The following is a 20,427-nucleotide window of genomic DNA, read 5'->3' as shown; positions in this document are numbered from 1 at the left end:
CAAGCTGTACCGAACATATTAATTATAGACATCTCGCCCTTGCTCTAACAAGAATCGCAAGGGTGTTACAGAATACGACACGGGCTCACGTTGCACTTGGTTTATTAACCCTGTATGGAGGAAGAGAGGTGGGGGAAATAATTATCAATTCACTCTATTAATTTGCAGCCATATGGCAACTCCCTAAACGCATTTTAAAAGTTCAGTGAATGGACATTTTATCATTAGCACCGAATAATTAAAAACACCCGAACCCTGATTATGTAATAGCTCACATTAATTTCACATTATGTTTTGTTAAGCGCCAGGACACAACATTTTTGTTAATAATTGTAATGGCCCTGCAGACAGAAATTAAAATAGATATGCATTACACACACATTCAGGGTACAAGTAGAAACAGACAAAGCACACGATTCGATTAAATGCTTAAAGGTGAATTACACTAAATGAAAGACTTGTTCATTTGATAAATATAATGTACACCTTCTCACATTAAGTATTGCAAGATTTCGGGTAGTTAGACTATCTAAAACTGTTAATGTTAACTAACGTTTCCTCAGGAAGTGTACCAAGCTTCTTCTGTGTAGGTGCTCCAGTCACTCTGAAAAGGCGAGTGGCAATCACGATTGTCAGATTTCTCAGATCAAAATAAAGGAAACTAGTTTATTTTTAGTCTTTAACATATAAAAATGTCTCATTCATGAAAAAAATTACAACGTTCAGAAAATATAACAAACTAAATTGAAAGTGCCCCTAAAAGGGGGGGGGGGAGGAAACGAAATTAAACTTCACGTGTTCAGAGTGTGTGTGATGTTATTCCAGTGATTACAAAAATCGAGTCAAATATACAAATAATTTGTCAGTACTAGCTCAGTTATCAGTATGGCGTTGCACCCCCTCTGGCCTGGATGCATACACTCGGCTGTGAAGCGTGTCAAAGCCAATGTATCCTCTCCTAAGGCAAGCTGGCCCCTGACCGTTGTAACTGGCCCTTGATATACTGGATGCTGGCATTGGGACAGAGTTGACATCCAAGCTGGTCCCACACATGTTCTAATGCGGACAAATCTGTGGATCTTGCTGGCCACTGGAGTACCTAAACTCCACATAGACAGTTCATAGACACACGTGCTGTGTGTGGACGAGTATTCTTCTGTTGAAAAATGGTACCACGATACTGTCGCATGAGAGGTAAGACATGAGGACGCAGGATGTCCGTGACGTGCCATGATAATGATAATAATAATAATAATAATAATAATAATAATAATAATAATAATTTATTGTGTTAGAACACCTACAAATCTAAGTCACCCTCCTACCAGGGCAAATTCAAGCACTAAAGCACGATAATCAAACCTGAATGTTTGTACGCAGCTGAGACAATAGCCACGAAGGGACTCTCAGATTTGGAACAGAAAGAAAGAAAGAAAGGAGGTTCCTTAGAAAGATTTTTGGACTCAGAAAATCATCAGACAAGTTTACATTTCGCATGAGACCAAACCAAGAACTATACCAACAATTTGAAAACATTACCACCACAATGAAAAAGAGGATATTGACGTCCTACGGTCATATTGAAAGGATGGGATCAGAGAGACTGGCCAACAGGATCCTCACCTTCCAGGAGAACAGGGAGATACAAGTCCCATGGGTAAAATAATTCCACCGAGATTTATAAAAGTGTGGGATCACGGCAAAAGATACAACAAACAGAAAATTCTTCAGGCAGAGAGTTGCGGCGGTAAAGGACCTAGCCGATGAGGAAACGAGGAAGAACAGAGTATTCTCGGCAGAAGAACGAGCACGAGCAAGCCAACGGGTGAAAGAATACTGATGAAAGAGGAAGGAGAAAGAACTTGAGAAAGCAATGGAAGTTGCGTAATCGCAGCCCCATAGATGGCTGAAACGAAAAGAAGAAGAGAAGAATAATTGTTTACTTCCCACTAATTACTTTAATGGTTTTCGGAGACGCCGAGGTGCCGGAATTCAGTCCCACAGGAGTTCTTTGACGTGCCAGTAAATCTACCGATACGAGGTTGACGTATTTGAACATCTTCAAGTACCACCGGACTGAGCCAAGATCGAATCTGCCAAGTTCGAGTCAGAAGGCCGGTGCCTAATCCGTCTGAGCCACTCAGCCCACCCGCGTGACGTACCGTTGTGCCGTCAGAATTCCAACAATCACTACCAGCCGTGACCTGAAGTCATAGCTGATGGCTTCGCACGCCATGATTCCAGGAGTAACACCGCTGTGCCTCTCAGAAACATTGGAAGAATGGGACCTCTCCCCCGGTCACCGTCATACTCGCAGACGATAGTCGTCCGGTATAGTGCAAAATCGCGATTCATCGTTGAACACAATACGACGCCATTCATCGGCAGTCCATTCTTTCCGATCGTAGCGCCTCTCCAAACGCAGCTGTCTGTGTTGTGTTAACGGCAGCCTACCCACGGGACTGCTGCTGCTAGTGCCTAACCAATGATGCGGATGATACAGAATGTCGCAGGGAGTCCATTACTTGTTCCTGGATGGTAGGCGCAGATGTAAAGGAGTTACGATGTGCATGGTGCATAATACAGCGATCGTCCCTTGCGGTGGTCAGACGTGATCGACGATGAGTATGCCTGCCCTCACGTTTCCATGCAGTCCAGCACTGTCACCTCCGAACGCCTCACAAATGTGGATATTGCACGATTCACTCAGCCGACCAAATGGAGACCAACAATGACAACTTTGAAACTCCACATGGTAATGTTAACGCTGTTACACACCAGTACGCGGCATCTCCGTGTCCTTCACAGTGATCAGTGATGCCACTGTTCACGCCCCTTATATACCCTACCAGGCCTCGTAACAACACAGAAAACGAATGACACTAATCCCGTTCTGTACGTCACGAAGAATTGCAACTCTATTAATTTACATATTCGCCGATGGTTTGCATGAGTACGAAGTTACATTGATGTCCGATCATTTCTTCTGGGTGCTTTCTTTTTTTCTTTTGTGAGTAGCCAGTACTGGGGAGATAGCGAGTTCGAACCCCACTGTCGACAGCCTTGAAGATGGTTTTCAGTGGTTTCCCATTTTTCACACAGGCAAATTCTGGGGCTGTACCTTAACGAAGGTTACAGCCGCTTCCTTCCCAGTCCCAGCCCTTTCCTGCCCATCGTGGCCATAAGACCACTCTGTGTAGATACAACGTAAAGCAACTTGTAAAAAAAAGCGAGGCAGTTCATATAACTTATTACTAAAGCCCGAATTTTTATGCAGTTACAGGTTAGATTGCAAACTAATTTGGTTAGTAGGAAGTGTCGGCCACCCGCTCTTCCATAATACAGCAAAAGTAACATAAATTATAGGGGTTCTGATGGGCCGTGCCCCTAATGTTTATGCAAACCCCATAGCATGGTCGTTGTGATGGTGGACTATACTTGCTACTCGCTTCAGTAAGTTTGCGTTCTACTGTAACCTATTAATGCATAAAAATCCGGGCTCTACTTATTACATTTGTGGCAATTACTTATATATGAGGGTAGGAGCATAAATCACGGCAACTATTTTTCCGCACATTTTCCACGGAGCAAGACATTCATAGTACATGGACACAGCACGAGACGGAGGTGTGTAGGACAGGGACCATGCACAGGGCGATGGGACAGCAGTAGTGAGTTAGGCTCGATCAATCAATCAATCAATCAATCAATCAATCAATCTAATCACTACTGATCTGCATTTAGGGCAGTCGCCCAGGTGACAGATTCACTATCTGTTCTTTTCGTAGCCTTTTCTTAAATGATTTCAAAGAGTTTGGAAATTTATTGAACATCTCCCTTGGCAAATTATTCCAACCCCTAACTCCCCCTCCTATGAAAGAATATTTGCCCCAATTTGTCCCCTTCAATTCCAACGTTATCTTGATACCGTGATCTGTTCTACTTTTAAATACACCACTCAAACTTATTCTCCTACTAATGTTATTCCACGCCATCTCTCCACTAACAGCTCGGAACATACCGCTTAGCCTAGCAGCTAGTCTTATTTCTCTTAAGTCTTCCCAGCCCAAACTTTGCAACATTTTTGTAACGATACTCGTTTGTCGGAAATTACCCAGAACAAATCGAGCTGCTTTTCTGTGGATTTTTTCCAGTTCTTGAATCAAGTAATCCTGGTAAAATTGAAAAGGCGTATGGCTTTTAGTGGCGGGAGTGTCCGAAGACAAGTTCCGCTCGCAATATGCAGGTCTTTTGATTTGACGCCCGTAGGCCACCTGCGCGTCGTGATGAGTTTGAAATGATGATGAAGACGACATGTACACCCTGCCCCCGTGCCAGCGAAATTAACCAAGTTAGGTTAAAATTCCCTACCCTGCCTGGAATCGAACCCGGGACCCCTGTGACCAAACGCCAGCACGCTAACCATTTAGCCGTGGAGCCGGACCAGTAATCCAGGTGAGGGTCCCATATACTGGAACCATACTCTATTTGGGGTCTTTTCAGAGACTTGTATGCCCTCTACTTTACATCTTTACTACAACCCCAAAATACCGTCATAACTATGTGCAGAGATCTGTACCCTTTATTTACAATATCGCTTATGTGATTACCCCAATGAAGATATTTTCTTATATAAACACCTGGGTACTTACAGTGATCGCCATAAGGAAATTTCTACCGAGCTCGATATCTGCAGTCGTTTAAGTGCGGCCAGTATCCAGTATTCGAGAGATAGTAGGTTCGAACCCCACTATCGGCAGCCCTGAAAATGGTTTTCCGTGGTTTCTCATTTCACACCAGGCAAATGCTGTGAAACTCACAAACTAAATTTTAACCCCGTTTATCACCATACCATTGCCTGCTGTCCTTCCAGAATGGACGTGACGAGGCAAGTACAGCACGGGAAGCGCTGGAACACCTGCCACACTCACCAGACCTGTTGTTACCGTGCAATTTTGATCTCATCCCCAAAGTGAAAGAACAGTTACGTGGGAGACGGTTTGAGACAGAAGAGAACATTGCTGTGAACCATAAGTTTGCAAAGTTCACACATGGTGAGGCGACAGGTATTCGACGCCCCCGTTATCGTTGGCGACGTGTAGTGTGCAATCTAGGAATCTACTTTGAGGGTTTAGAGTAAAGATTACTGTACTCTCTGAGAATACACATTACGTACCACAAAGATTTCATGGCTGACAGCTTCCTCGCTTTGTATCCTACCCTGGTAAACTTTTTTTTTAAATTTTTAATGCTGAAATGTTGAAAGTACGAAAAACGTAAAATTAAGCAATTTCTTCAATTGTGCCGAATGTTGAAGAGCTAAAGGAACCGGGAAGGTTTCAAATTGTGAGTCTTGGATAGCTCTATCAAACTAAAGACAAATTTCGAAAATCACTTCCGGCCTAAATGCAGTTCCGGAAAAAAATTAAATCGCTTCTTTCCTTTTTGATTCAAATCCTAGCAAAATTAATTTATTTACATACTTCTTCTTTCTGTAATGTGTTCCTTGCTTCAATACACTCAGGCGCTTTTTAATTTTTTTGAAAAATGTCTAACCCAATGTATTTATAAGGGCTTAAGTGAACAATGCATTGACTCAAATTAGCACTCAAAGTGGTACAAAAAGGCAAGCTGCTAATCTATTCAACCGGATAAGGATATTTAAGAAAATGATTGAAATTTTTAGGAATAAATAAAGAATACATTCTCACACTTTATTATATTTACCTAAAATTTGTAGCTCATATCCCAAGGATGTTTTCAACATTGAGTTGCTTGCCAGAAGAGCTAGAACTGTGGATTTTTCTATTTACTTTACGTCTTATGGTGACGATGGGACAGAAAGTGGCTAGAAAGAAGCAGCCGTGGCCTTAATTAAGGTTGTGAAAATGGGAAAACACGGAAAATCACTTTCAGAGCTGCCGATAGTGGAGTTCAAACAGCTATCTTACGAATTCAAGCTCACAGCTGCGTGCCTCTGACCCCACGGCTAACTCGCTGGGAACTCCCATCTGTATATTTCCATTTGACTGTAGATCCCACATTTCAAACAAATTGCCATCACTTATGTCCCAATCGTATTATTTTAATGTAGAAGAATGTATCAACAAAATGTGACGTGGTAGCTGATGTAATGCGCATGGTGTCGTCACAAGATAGACACCTATTTATGTTTTGGTTTTGGTGGTCTGAAGACAAGTTACGGCGCTGTGTAGGTTGGCTTGTACTGTACAGTAGATGTCGGACAGAGACGAGTGAGGAGTAACTGAATTCTTATCGATGACATACCAGTTACACCAGAAAAGTAAAAATACGATTGTAAATAAAATATATTGAAGTGTTACGACTAGATATTATTTACAAAATTGTCCAAATATATGACTAATAAGTAGTGTAAAACGCATGTAGGAGGGAACGAGCGACGGACAACGACTTTACAAGAACGTTGATGAACACGCCCTGACGTGACCCATATTTACCCGCAAAAGGTGACCAAAACTAAAAACACAATAAAGCTGACTTTTCTCGAGAACCGTTAGCGTTACGAAGAAAATTCGTATGTTTCGTAGAGAAAATTTAATTTCAAGGCCATCTGGTGCGTTTTATTTTCTGATAGGCTCAAACGTTTACCCTTTATTTTAATGTATACAGGGAAAAAATATGCCCAAATTTGCGACATGCCCTTATAAAATCCTCCACTCGTTCGAAAGGGTGAAATATATCAATATCAAAAGTATCCCTTGCGTGACTCGGCATTTCAGATTATATCTTCTTCTTCTTTTTTCTTATTTCTTAATCCGTTTACCCTACAGGATAGTTTTTCCCTCAGACTCAGCGAGGGATTCCACCTCTACCGCCTGCCTCAAGGGCAGTGTCCTTGAACGAGACTTGGGCCGTGGGATACAACTGAGGATGAGGAGGAGTACCTCCCTCAGACCGCCTCACCTGGTAAACTGAACACGAGCTTTGTGAGGGGATGGGAAGATCGGAAGGGATAGAAACGGAAGAAGGAAGGAAGGAAGGAAGGAAGAAAGAAAGGAAGGAAGGAAGGAAGCGCCCGTGGCCTTACGGTAGGTTCCATCCAGGCATTTTCCTTGAGGAGAAGTGTAAAAACATGGAAAATCACTTCGACGATGGCTAAAGTAGGAATCGAACCCCCTCTACTCTGTTGACCTCTCGAGGCTGAGTGGACCCCGTTCCACCCCTCGTACCACTTTTTCAAATTTCGTGGCAGAGCCGGGAATCGAGCCCGGGCCTCCGGGGGGTGGCACCTAATCACACTAACCACTATAGCAGGGAGGCGGACCTTCAGATTATATCCTTATCAAACTCCAGCTCAATCGGCCAAGTAGTTTTCAAGCCTATCCGGAACAAACAAACAAACAAACAAACAAACAAACAAACAAATACAAAAAAGCAAACAGGCAGGCACGATTTCACTTGTATAGATTACACAATTGTATGGATGTTTCACACAAATAATTCTAGCGTCTGTACTTAGTACTGCCCATCACGTCTATTATGCGTGAATGTTTTAGGAAAGCCGGCGTGAGTGGCTCACATCAGACTGTTGAGGCGCTGGTCTTCTGACCCTAAATTGGTAGGTTCGATCCTAGCTCAGTACGGTGTTATTTAACTCAGATACCTCAACGTCGTATTGGTAGATTTACTGGGACGTAAAAAATATTATGTTGTAGGAAACGAAAAAACTCCAAATGTACGAGTCTGATTTGAAAGGGACTGACAAGTATTAACAATAATTTACTCCACAAAAGTCAGCTAATTCATAAATCGCTTTTAAAGTTAATTGGACCGTGTTTTTGTTGGAGAATTAACGTTTCATTTCTCGCATTATAACGTGAATCAGATGAAACGTAATACGATCCCATGTTACAATAATTAGTTAATCCCAGTTTAACGTTTTGATTGGAATTATATTTGTTTGCATAAAAGAATACAATGTGTTTAGTAAATGAATGATTATTTTTACAGCTTCCCTCTAATAAGTATATTTCCAATAAACTGCATATCATTGTGCCTGAAATTAATACGTTCGCTTGTCAGGTGAATGGTACACGAATACAGTCTCTTTCAACACTATCTCGCGTAATGCACGAGGCCCTTTAGCTGAGTCCTGGCATTGCTTCCGCTTATTTTTGACACGCTCCTAACTTTCATCTATCCTGTATGACTTCCCTTGGTCAAATCTTGTTCTTTTCTCGGATTTTCCGGTCTGTTTGTAAAGTGGCAGAACTTGCAGTCGTTCTGCGGATTGGCTGGCACTGCTGTAAGGAAGACAATGCCTTTGCCATAGGGATAAACTACAGCGAGATGGAACTGACCCGGAGGTTGACCCGCACAGCGTAAAGGCCACGAATTTTGTAGGCATACTCTAAGTCGAAAATGGATGGACAGTGTGCTTTATCCAACTAAATGGAGTGTTCATGGATCTCATTGTCTCGTAAACTGTAACTTGTTCCTTTCCATTTCCTGAGGTGGTAGCGGTGATTATTGTTTTAAGAGAAAGTACAACTGGGCTTCTTCGTCTTCTTCTTCTTCTTCTTCTTTTTCTGCTCTTCTTCTTGTTCCCTACCTGTGGGGTCGTGGGTGCGGACTGTGACACACATGTGGATTTCACCCTGTTTACGGCCGGATGCCCTTTCTGTCGCCAACCCTATATGGAGGGATGTAATTACTATTGCGTATTTCTGTGGAGGTTGGTAGTGTAGTGTGTTGTCCGAGTATGAAGAGGAGAGTGTTGGGACAAACACAAACACCCAATCTGTTCCGAGGGTCGCCGCAGCTGTTAACATGGCCAGACAGTTATCACCGTATTTTCATGTAAAAGTTCTGGTTTCATCTTAACGGTCCTGTGATCTCTCGCTATTGGTGTGCAGAAAATCTTAATAGTGTTTATGAAGTCCCTCATTATGACAGGAAATTTGGTGTTTGGTGTGTTGTTAGTGCAAAACGAATAATTAGGCCTATTTCTTTCTAGACGACAGTAAATGCAGAGAGGTGCCAAGATGACATTTTGACGCCTTTCTTCTATCAGTTAACGGAAGAAGAAAAATCGCGGAGCTGGTTTCAACAAGGTTGAGCCCCTGCTCATACAGCAGAAGATTTCCTTCTTACAATCTCGGAAGTGTTTGTTGACAGAGTGATCAGTGCTAGCGTTCTCCAGATCTAACACTGTGTGATTCTTACTTGTGGAGTAAACTGAAAGAAAAATTGTATCGAACAATTCCTCACACATTGGAGGAACTGAAAGAAAACATTACGAATGAAATCAGAAACATTACAGTGGTATAACTCACTCGCACAGCCGGAATGTGGTTACCAGATACAATGCCTGTATAACCCAGAAAGGACAACACCTCCAGCATATTTTATAAGGTTACACGCTTAAAGCAGGGCGGCCGCGCGAGACGTAAGTTCAACTGAAGCAGTGCTGAGTACAAACACCGTACATTCGGCCTGAGTTTATATGAGAGACTCTGTACAGAGCTAATAAAAAGAATAGCCTCTAGATGAACCATTTTACTAAGACTTCTCTATTTTTAGGGAGTTCACTCAACCACTGAACATGTAGAACGCACCGCACCTGGTGAAGACAAGCCCTTTCCGCCTCGCGAATGCAGAGACGTAGAGCCGTAACGACCTGTCCTCCACGGTTACTTGACTAGACGGTAGGGGTCATCAACTGGATGCGCAGTAGCAAGCCTTGCCTCCTGACGTCACGCGGTACCGAAGTTTGCTCCGCCAAGCCGAGCGCTATGGTAGGAGTCTACTGATGGTGTTTACCGTCATGACACTGTAGGAGTTCAGTTTTTCTGTGCTGTCACCTGTTGATCTAATCATCTTAGATATGAGAAGGACTGAGACATTAAATTTCATCGCTTTCCGAAGAACTTTTCATTTTAGAATTTGCTTTTCGTTGCACCGACACAGAATAGGTCTTACGGCGACGATGGGGTAGGAAAGGCCTAGGAGTGGGGAGAAGCGGCCGTGGCCTTAATTAAGGTACAGCCCCAACATTTGTCCGGTGGATAAATGGGAAACGAAGAAAAACTATCTTCAAGGCTGCCGATAGTGGGATTCGAACCCACTATCTCCCACTATCTCGCAGCTACATGCAACTAACCACACGGCCAACTCGGCCGGTATTTCCGAACAACTTTGATGTCATATTAAAGTGGATTAAAGCCTGAAATGGGGCTGAATCATTTACACAAAACCAATATGTACGGAATCCAAACCGTCAAAATTTCTCCTTTACCTAAGAATTGGCTAAAAACTACTTCAAGGGGACCCACGGACGAGTAATTTAATTACATATTAACATGGAAAATAAATTTAGTCCTTCCATGGAACCTCTATTAAGAACTCCCCATCTTGACGATTTTGTTGTTTTGGTTTGTAATTAGAACCAGGACGTTCATAAGGATACATATATAAACGAACGTAGACAAATTAGTTCTTACGATAGGTGTAAACGTACTACTGCGAAAAAAAGGAAAATTGTGAAAAATATTAAACAAGTGGTTAGATAAAGGCAAGCAAATCATTAACAGAAACACAGTTAGAGTAAGCCCGGCGGTGGGAGCCAGCTGACGTCCTGAACGTTCCCCTACCGTCTAGTCTGTGGATCCACCATTTCCCCTGTCAGTTTTGATATTCATTCCAATACGTGTACTTCATTAATTATTTCTGTTATTGGTCAATTATCGCCCGTGAATAGTGTGACAGACCTCTCCAGCCGGCGCAATTCAAATACTAGGAATTTAGATGGGAAATCACTCCATTCCTGTCCCAGTCTTAGACTTGAATCGGGCCACATATTTGGATGATAACAGTGATTGGTAAATAATAAAATAACATGGGCCTAATATATATTACAATAATAATAATAGTAATAATAAAATGGAATGTGGATTAAGAGGAAAACAGCGGACCTCTACTCCTTCACCGACAGGTTTACTGATGCTGTACGGAAAAGGCGCCTTAATTTCTATGGCCATATCTACCGAATGAACAGCGACAGACTAACTAAAAGATTATTCAAAGTAATCAACTCAAAGAAGGTCAAAATAAAATGGCTAGAAGAAACTAAGGCGGACCTCCAAGAAATAAATATTACAGACGACATCATGGAATATCGTGGAGCTTTTAGAACCAAAGTAGCTAATCATAAATTTAGGGAGAAACCAAAAAAGACAACTGGTAGGAAGTGGTCGACAGAACGCAAGATGCAACACAGTGCATTCATGAAGAGATTTTGGGAGGATAAGAAGGCACAAACCATCAAACCAACTATCAAGTTCAAACGCGCTCTATGAATGGGCATAACGAAGGAAGAAGAAGAAGAAGAAGAATAGTAATTAATATTATATTAGTTTAATTCAGTACATTAATCATTTTAAGACGCAGCCGTTAAGTGGCGTTATGGTACCCCACTAGTACGAATTCGTTGATGCATTATTACAATCGGTAATCTGTGCTGTGGTATAGTGCTGACAATTAGCATAACTTTCAATTGCGCGCCAGTCCATTTGGAATCCAAGGCGAGTGCGACGGGGCAATGACCTCACTTCCACATTAGTCTGTTCAAGAGGAGACCCGGATAATAGTAACCGCGCTGTCCTCTGCTCGGTTGGTCGGTCGGAGTGCAGAACTGTCGGACCACGGACCAGCAGTGGACACTTGTACGCCTACTTTGCAACCGAGGGAGAGAGAGGGTGAGGGGTGTGTTCATTCCCTACCCGCAGAGGGTAGGGCGGGCCTCATGGACGTCTCTCAGGCTAGGGAGAATTGCATTTACTTTAGTGCAGGAGAATAGAAAACCACGGGCATCCATTCTCACGAGAGCCGACGGTAAGGACCAAGGCCTCCGCCTCCCGAACGTAGAGCTGCAGGGCTGCAAGTAGCCACTGTTGAGCCGAAGCCTCATCTTCAACCGGTAGCGAGTTGTGTCAATATGAGTTTCAATAACAAAGGAATCTTCACGAAGTATGGGTGAACACACTCATTGAAATAATAAACAAATACGTGTGTGTTTCAGAGACAATTCAGATCATTAAGCTCAGAACAATGTACCGTACATGGCAGAATGAAATGGTAGTCTATTGTATTTAACTTCCAATAATAGATTCATTTCAAACTCATCTGACATTCCTTCGCTCACTCAACCAGCCCTGTAATCACACCTGCGAGCTTCCACATTAACTAATTGGCCCGTGTTTATAGTCAGGGAACGCCATATGGACACAGACATACACGCACGCACATTAATGGTGTCCCGACATAAACAATCAACACTGCCCCACTCCAGTACTGAAAAGGAGGGGAGAGAGTAAAGGGATAGTGTTGAAGGCCACTCCAGTACTGAAAAGGAGGGAAGGGAGTGAACAGGTAGTGCTGAATACACAGTGTATGTATTCCGGCGTTATACTGTAACATTGTAATAAGATGGCTCCTATCCTATCACAGGTGAATCGAGGCCGTATTATTGGCATGTGGGAGGCTCACATGATCCCCCAAGCAACAGGACAAGCAATACCATGCAGTCTTAAGACAGTTTGGAGATGGATAGAAATATGGCAAGAACGAGGTGAAGAAGGATTGGTAGACCCAATATAACGCAGCTACAAAATATTCCTAACTAGTATAAAATACTTTTCGGTTAAAAACCTCATTTACCTCTTAATACTGTAATTAACAGAGTAGGTAATTTTTAACTTTTTTTAAATGTTAAAATGCTATTTGTTCGGGGCGTCGACCTACAGAGTTCTTTTGCCCTTACTTGCACAATATATGAACCTGTATGTAATTGGAATTGCGGAAGTGTTGAGTGTTGAACGTGAGGAACGTTAAGGACGACACTAACACGCAGTCCCCAGGCCAGGGATATAATCACTTAGAATTAAAACCCCCTGACCCGGCCGGGAATCGAACCCGGGGCGGCCGGACGAGTAGGAAACCTAATGCTGTACTTCAATACATCCGCCACTGTGCACATTTCGATCACAACGAAGTCTTGTAGCGGGCTGTCTGCATGCAGTCCATGCAGCAATGCGTTAAGCGAGAAGGTGAGTCATTGTGCCTTCGACACTACCCCTTCACTCTCTCCCCTTCTTTTCAGTACTGGGTGGGGCAGTGTTGATTGTTTATGTCGGGACACCATTAATGTGCACGTCTGTACACAATCGCACTCTACCCTGTGAAGACAGTCAACAATGTTCTGATCATTACTAATGGTCTAATATTTCCTAGAGTCGTAGCCACGGACATTTACTTAGCGCTAGTGAGCTTCAGTGCGTGTACAAATCGCAAGAAAGTAGTTCACGATGAATTCCGGATCATATCCATCGTGTTCTTCAAATGAAGGGGCAAGAAAACATTCACTTTTCTTCTTCCTGATATTTTTTCAATTTATTAGGTTTGGCACTAGATGTGAATGTGGTCTAGTTTTACGGCCGGATGCCCGCCATGGCGCCAACCATATGTAGAGGGATGTAATCACTATTGCGTGTTTCTGTGGTGGTTAGTAATGAGTAAGTTAAGGCCCGGATGTTGATGACGTAAAGAATATTAAAAATTGCACTTAAATTACTGTATTAAATAACCTAAAATTTAAGAAAATGCATTACAAAAATGTAAAAAATATTTCAGAAAACAATACGTTATACAAAACTTCTTCTTCTTGTTATTCTTCTTTATTCTTATTATTCTTCTTTATCTGTTTATCCTCCAGGGTCGGTTTTCCCTCGGACTCAGCGAGGGATCACACCTCTACCGCCTCATGGGGCAGTGTCCTGGAGCTTCAGACTCTGGGTCGGGGGATACACCTGAGGAGGATGACCAGTACCTCGCTCACGCAGCCTCACCTGCTATGCTCAACAGGTGCCTTGCGGGGGATGGGAAGACTGGAACGGATAGACAAGGATGAGGGAAGGAAGTGGCCGTGGCCTTAAATTAGGTACCATCCCTGCATTTGCCTGGAGGAGAAGTGGGAAACAACGGAAAACCACTTCAAGGATGGCTGAGGTGGGAATCGAACCCACCTCTACTCAGTTGACCTCCCGAGGCTGAGTGGACCCCGTTCCAGCCCTCGTACTACTTTTCAAATTTCTTGGCAGAGCCGGGAGTCGAACCGGGGCCTCCGGGGGTGGCAGCTAATCACAGTAAACCCTGCACCACAGAGGCGGACAATATATACAAAACTTACAAAATAAATAATATAATATAATATAATATAATATAATATAATATAATATAATATAATATAATATAATATAATATAATATAATATAATATAATATAATATAGTATAATATAGGGGGCTGCTCCAAGATAAAGAACGCACAATATAATGTTGGTTGAAAAAGAAACAGTTTGAAAGGAATTCGAAATAATAAATGACGGTTTGAGAAATGAGAGTCTGCATTGTGCCCTCGTCTTATGGGTGCAGCATAAAGATTTAAAAAATCATATAACAGACAACTTGAGAAATTAATTTCTACAAATTTAAAATATAAATACGATTCAGAAACAAAAATTCGAAAGAAGAATAAGAAGAAGACTACCTAATATTATACTGAAATGCTTTATTTCAATATTTGTATAACTACTAGTTAAGGCTTCCAGACGTAATTTAATAAAATAATATGGTGACATGAAAAAGGGACAAAATTACCTAAAGAGACAAAAGTCTCCAAAATATGACCGAAATATTCTCCAATATCAAAGAAAATGCTCTTAAAATATTAAAAAGCTAAAAATGCAAAAAAGAATGCAAATAATGCAAAATAAAAAGTATATAGTTGTAATCGAGGTGCCCTTTACATATATCGGAGCAATGCACTTGACCACTCAAATAAAAGGATGGCATGTCATCAACAGCCGGGCCTTAATAAGGAGGCATCGTGTGCGCGTTGATGAAGAGAAGTGTATTCAGACGCACACAAACACTCAGCCCTCCAGCTAAAGAAATTAACGAAATGGGGTTAAAATTCCCAGCCCGACCAGGAAACGATCCAAAGATTTTCAACCGAAAACCAGTACGCTGACCGTTCGGTCAATGAACCGGACAGAATATATTTATAAATTATATATCTCATACCTTCCTCCGTGGACCAGTTAGCCAGCTCGATAGCTGCAGTCGCTTAAGAGCGGCCGATATCCATTATTCGGGAGGTAATGCGTTCGAAACCCACTGTCGGCAGCCCTGAAGAGGTTCTTTCTGTGGTTTCCTATTTTCACATCTGGCAAATGCTGGGGCTGTACCTTAATTAAATCCACGACCGATTCCTTCCCTCCCCTAGCCGTTTCCTGTCCTATCGTCTCCATAAGACCTACCTGTGTCAGTGCAAAACAAAGCAACTTGTAAAAAAAAGAGGGTGGACCAGTACCAGACTCCGAATCTTAAGAAGCAGAATTCAAACACACTGGCGGTAGTCGAATATTTGAAACGTGAAATAAAATCCTCTCCACACAGAATATCAACCTGTAAAAGATCCTCTGTGGCACATTCCATGTTCACCCAACAAAATTAATTAAAACCCAACCAAAGATGGCCCAACAGATATCTGTTTCTCAGTCATCTGGAATAAAATGGACTGTAAAATAGACACATCCGCCTCTGTGGTGTAGTGGTTAGTGTGATTAGCTGCCACCCCCCAGAGGCTCGGATTCGATTCCCGGCTCAGCCACGAAATTTGAAAAGTAGTACGAGGGCTGGAAGGGGATCCACTCAGCCTCGGGAGGTCAACTGAGTAGAGGTGGGTTCGTTTCCCACCTCAGCCATCCTGGAAATGGTTTTCCGTGGTTTCCCACTTCCCTCCAGGCAAATGCCGGGATGGTACATCACTTAAGGCCACGGCCGCTTCTTTCCCTCTTCCTTGTCTATCCCTTCTAAACTTCCCATCCCCCCACAAGACCCCTGTTCAGCACAGTAGGTGAGGGCGCCTGGGCGAGGTACTAGTCATTCTTCCCAGTTGTATCCCCGACCCAAATATCACGCTCCAGCACACTGCCCTTGAGGCGGTAGAGGCCCGAGGGAAGAACCGACCCTGGAAGGGAAACAGATAAAGAAGAAGAAGAAGAAGAAGAAGAATAAGAATGTAGACACGCAGGCAGCCAAGATGCCATCTAACCAAAACACCTGCTAACTCGCCTGGTGGCCTTGATCGCTGAGGCGTCATCCGACACCATGGTCAGCTGGTTTAGAGTCCCGTTGGTCGAAAAAATGTTACCATCAGAATGTTGGCCGGCAGTGTAGATGAGGTGGTATTATACAATTTCGAATCACTAGATTGCGTGCCAAAAGCCTCGATTTAATTTCAAACGTCTCCGCAGTGTTCATTTCCTGTTCGTGCTCCGTCGGATGGAGACGTCAAGCTTTGAGCAGACCCTTCGGTGCTATTCGACAGGAGCAGGCTATGTGCCGTCAACGAGGTTCACCCTCACCCTACTATCATGAATCACGTCATTAATTTCGTCTCATTGACTACTCGGATGAAATTGAAGTCAGGAAGGGCATCCAGTTGTAAAACTTGCTAAGAAGATTCATCTTACTTCATAATCAACCTCGTAGAGAAACGGGAGAAAAGTTCGACATAGAGTGCCCCAGCACGTGTTGGGCTCACCTAGTGCAGGTCTATTTGACACCGATGGGCGACCTGCGCGACTCTGTAAGATGTTGATAATAATGAGTTTGGGGGAGGGTGAAGCGCGGTGTTGGCACGCAACCTACTTCCGTGCAGTAACACCAAGAAGTCTGTTCAAGGTACCCATGTGGGTGGGGGCGGTAGGATAACATCACGGTATCCTCTGGGAGCGTGGGTTAGCGACCACGGTTCCCGTAGCTAAGTCTGATGTTTATGTCAGGCTCCTCACTTTCATCTACCTTATATGACCTCAACGCAAGGTCAGTATTTGTCCGCAAGGAAAACACTTAACTGAAGAACGTACATCCTTTATTATTAGGACTCTATTCAAGGAATTTATTTCCTCTTGGAGATAGTAGTTGGGTACATGTACTTCATACTGCACCACAATTAGCTGTCAAAGAGCTGGATAAGATTCCCTCCTCAGTTCATCGTGTTAGCTAATTTCGTTAAGGCGACAACAACTCCTTTGCAGGTCCAAAAATATCGTTTTAATTTTTTTTTTTTCATGTAGCTACTATGAAATGTGGGGCTGCCTGGCCGAGGCGGTAAAGGCGTACTCGGTTCGCCCGGAAGGACGTGGGTTCGAATCCCCTTTAGGAAGTCGTAAAATTTAAGAAATGAGATTTCCACTTCCTGAGGTGCATATAGCCCTGAGGTTCACTCAGCCTACACCGAAAATGAGTACCAGGTCAATTCCTGGGGGCAAAGGTGGGGGGACGTAGAGCTAACCACTCTATCCCATCAAGTGCCGACGTTACGAATAGTGGAAGCCTTTACCTTCCACCACTCCCAGGGTCTTCATGGCCTGTACGGAGATGACATTGCTTTGCTTTTACTATGACATGTCCCTTTTGAATCAGTTTTAGAATTTCATCGATATCTGTAATACTTTCCACGCTATGACCTAAATAGTGCAGGGCAGTCACTCACCTTAGCCTTTTAAATTCTAGAAGCTTTCCAGCACTTGAGTACGTGTGTCACTCGTTTTCTGTAAAACGTGTTTTTCGAAACTCTTTCCCTGATAACTCCATGAGTCTTCAAGATACTCAGTTAAAAATACTGTTCTAGCGTATATAGGGACGAACAACTCACAGTAGAACTGAAGCTCGCCATCTTTTAAAGTTTAATTTTAAAAAGTAATTTGAACAATATTTTTGAACTAAAAACATCTCGATAAAAAATATTATTACTTCAAATAATTTACTTTCCCTACTAGAGCCTCTACATATAACAATGATAAGTAGAATTTTTATAGAATCATTGAAAATATTGATATTCATAAATGTTATAATGAATATCACAAATGTGTATACATTATACAGCCGTCATTTTGAATATCTGATTTTCTGTAACTACATACACTATGTGATATTTAATATATGGTCATGTTGGAAAATAATCGTATATTTTCCTCATCAAATTTTATTTTAGTCGCCCTTTCTGCTGCCCAGAAAAAAAGAAAATATATTATTAAAGGTGCTTTTTAGTGGTTAAAGGTGTTTGTCCCACCTTGGCGCCTTTAGAAAGGAAGAAGTTATTCGGACAATATTCCAATATTTCAATCTGCATATCTTAACCCTCGACTAGCGTTGTGGGGTCTTTAAAGATACCAGTGAATTTGTACAACCCTGGCGCTCTCTCCGTATTCCGTTCTGGTTATCGTTAACTGTAGCTGTTACTTAGTGCAAGATCAACTGCTATGTGGATTTGTAGCGTTTAGGAAGTAATGGTTTTCTCAGGAACTTGATTTAAATATTGTGTGGTGCCGTTTACGACCCCACAACGGCGTTTGTATTACGAAGTTTGTCGTGACTTAAAATTTTGTAAGTGTTCATATTTCATTCAAAGTGTGTGTTTGGTATTTTTTCTTCGTATAAGCCTTGCTATGGCTTCGCAATCTCGCCCTGGCATGTCAGTGTGTGATCCTAGGTTCGCAGTGTTTTAGAGCAAGATGCCGAAGGAAGTGACGACGACGATCTCTCAGATGAAAACGATCCAGATTACAATTCCGAGCACGACACGGATTCGGAACAAGAAGAAGGTGAGGAAGACGGAGAGGGACGTTTCACGGACAACCTAGACGTCCATAACCATCCGTCATCTTTCTCTGGTAGGAACATATAGAAGTGGTCAGCTACCGAACCCAACAGGGAAGTGAGACGTCAAAGTCAGAAAATTATTGTCAAACTCCCAACCTTTAAGTGTTTGTGAAAATGACTTAAATGACTTTGAAATTCAAAAGTTTTATGAGTTTTGTATAGTATAATATTTAAATTTACCTTTGCATTTGCTCTGGAGCAACGAACATTTAAAATTTGTTTTCATTTAAGTTTAATTCATGGGAGTGCGATTTTCTTTTAAGATCAGTGACGGTAAAACAATTGTGCATTATTTCACAATCTATAATCAGTAAGGATATTCATTTCTCATTGTAGGTAATGCAAAAGGTATAAGAAAACATAATTGACATGTATTTATTTTTGAAACTTAAATAAAGGGTGTTTGAGGTCATCCATTCTATGGTATCATTTTCGACCCCACAACGCCATTTACGTACCAAAGTGTTCACAACGCCAGTCGAGGGTTAATTTAAGTAATTTAAGCTGTATCTCAGAATGGATTTTAAATATTTCTTACATTATCAGTTCCACAACAGAGTGTAATCATTAAATATCTCCCGTTCTCAAAATGGTATGCAGTTTAATATTCTCCACACTGAGGTGATATAAATGGACTGCGCATCGATCAGTATGGATGTTTCTGAATGCAGCACGTGTCTGCACGTGACATGAGGAATGCATTGCGACTCATGCAGAACATGATACACACTTTGTTTCGTAGCATTGCACTGTTCTAATACCTGCTTCAACAGTTCCCCTACAGCGGCAGTTTCACCCCAGCTGTAGCGTAGCGGGCGTAGGGATCGTGCCGGAACCGCGTTCGGTCCACCTTCACTGCTCCAGCATCCGACCTCCCTGATATGTCTGGTGTCACTGCTGCAAACATTCAAAACATAAACATTAACTGTTAGATGCGTTGTGTACCTTATCTCTAACACAGATTAAATTTCAAAATGGTTTGCGAGCCTCGTGAGGGACTTATTGTACACATACAGCCGAGCTTCGTTAATTCGAAGATGAAGCAACCGGCAAGGGAAAATAATTATTCAAGATTTTGAATCAGAAATTGACACTCCACTCCCATGACTGCTTAGCAGTCGCAGACCAACTGCTGCTGCTGTAGTAGTAGTAGTTGGTAAGAGAGAGCAAGACATCCCCGGAAGAGGAGAGGTAGGACCCGTGCCTACCCTGACGGTTGAGGCGGGTCTCTTAGACAGTGACGCCGTCTCTCAGGCCGGGAGATTTGTAACGGTGAAGGAGATGCTCGGGCAAGGTGAGGAGGTTGTCGGCCGTGGTCTTAACTAGGAAATATTCCGGCATTCGCCTTAGTGCAGGAGAATGGAAAATATATATATGCGGAACAAAGAGGAGAGAGGCGGGGTACAGTAGGAGAGCAGTTACAGCCTCAGAAGGTCGGCCGCTAATGGAATGGTGAGAAAGCTGCACTGTCATCTGGTAGGGATGGTTGGGGGCGTCTTAGGGCCCCACGGATAGGGCCGGTCGTGTCATCATGTGAGGGTGGTCTTTTTCTCACCAGGGATGATGACATGGCCGGACAATCAGTCGTTTATTTACTTTTTATGTATGTTTTATCCAGCGGGGTCGATGGGCGTGGCATGTAGGGACTGAGGATGACT

At 42.6% G+C, this 20,427-nt stretch overlaps 1 protein-coding gene across 1 annotated transcript in view; it reads right to left on the bottom strand.

The window, feature by feature from the left end:
• The window catches only part of LOC136875434 (KH domain-containing, RNA-binding, signal transduction-associated protein 1), a 1,072,163-nt gene that overhangs the window by 57,164 nt on the left and 994,572 nt on the right, over positions 1 to 20,427 (bottom strand). Inside the window, exon 10 of the mRNA XM_067148988.2 lies at positions 19,531 to 19,666. Coding sequence (XP_067005089.1) covers positions 19,548 to 19,666 — 119 coding nt within the window. The 3' untranslated portion in view covers positions 19,531 to 19,547. The remainder of the gene's footprint in view (positions 1 to 19,530; positions 19,667 to 20,427) is intronic.

This window comes from Anabrus simplex, chromosome 6 (genome assembly GCF_040414725.1).
Source record: "Anabrus simplex isolate iqAnaSimp1 chromosome 6, ASM4041472v1, whole genome shotgun sequence".
In the NCBI taxonomy this organism is placed as follows: domain Eukaryota; kingdom Metazoa; phylum Arthropoda; class Insecta; order Orthoptera; family Tettigoniidae; genus Anabrus; species Anabrus simplex.
Note: the sequence above shows the minus strand (reverse complement) of the source record. Positions and strands in the feature narration are given on the sequence as shown.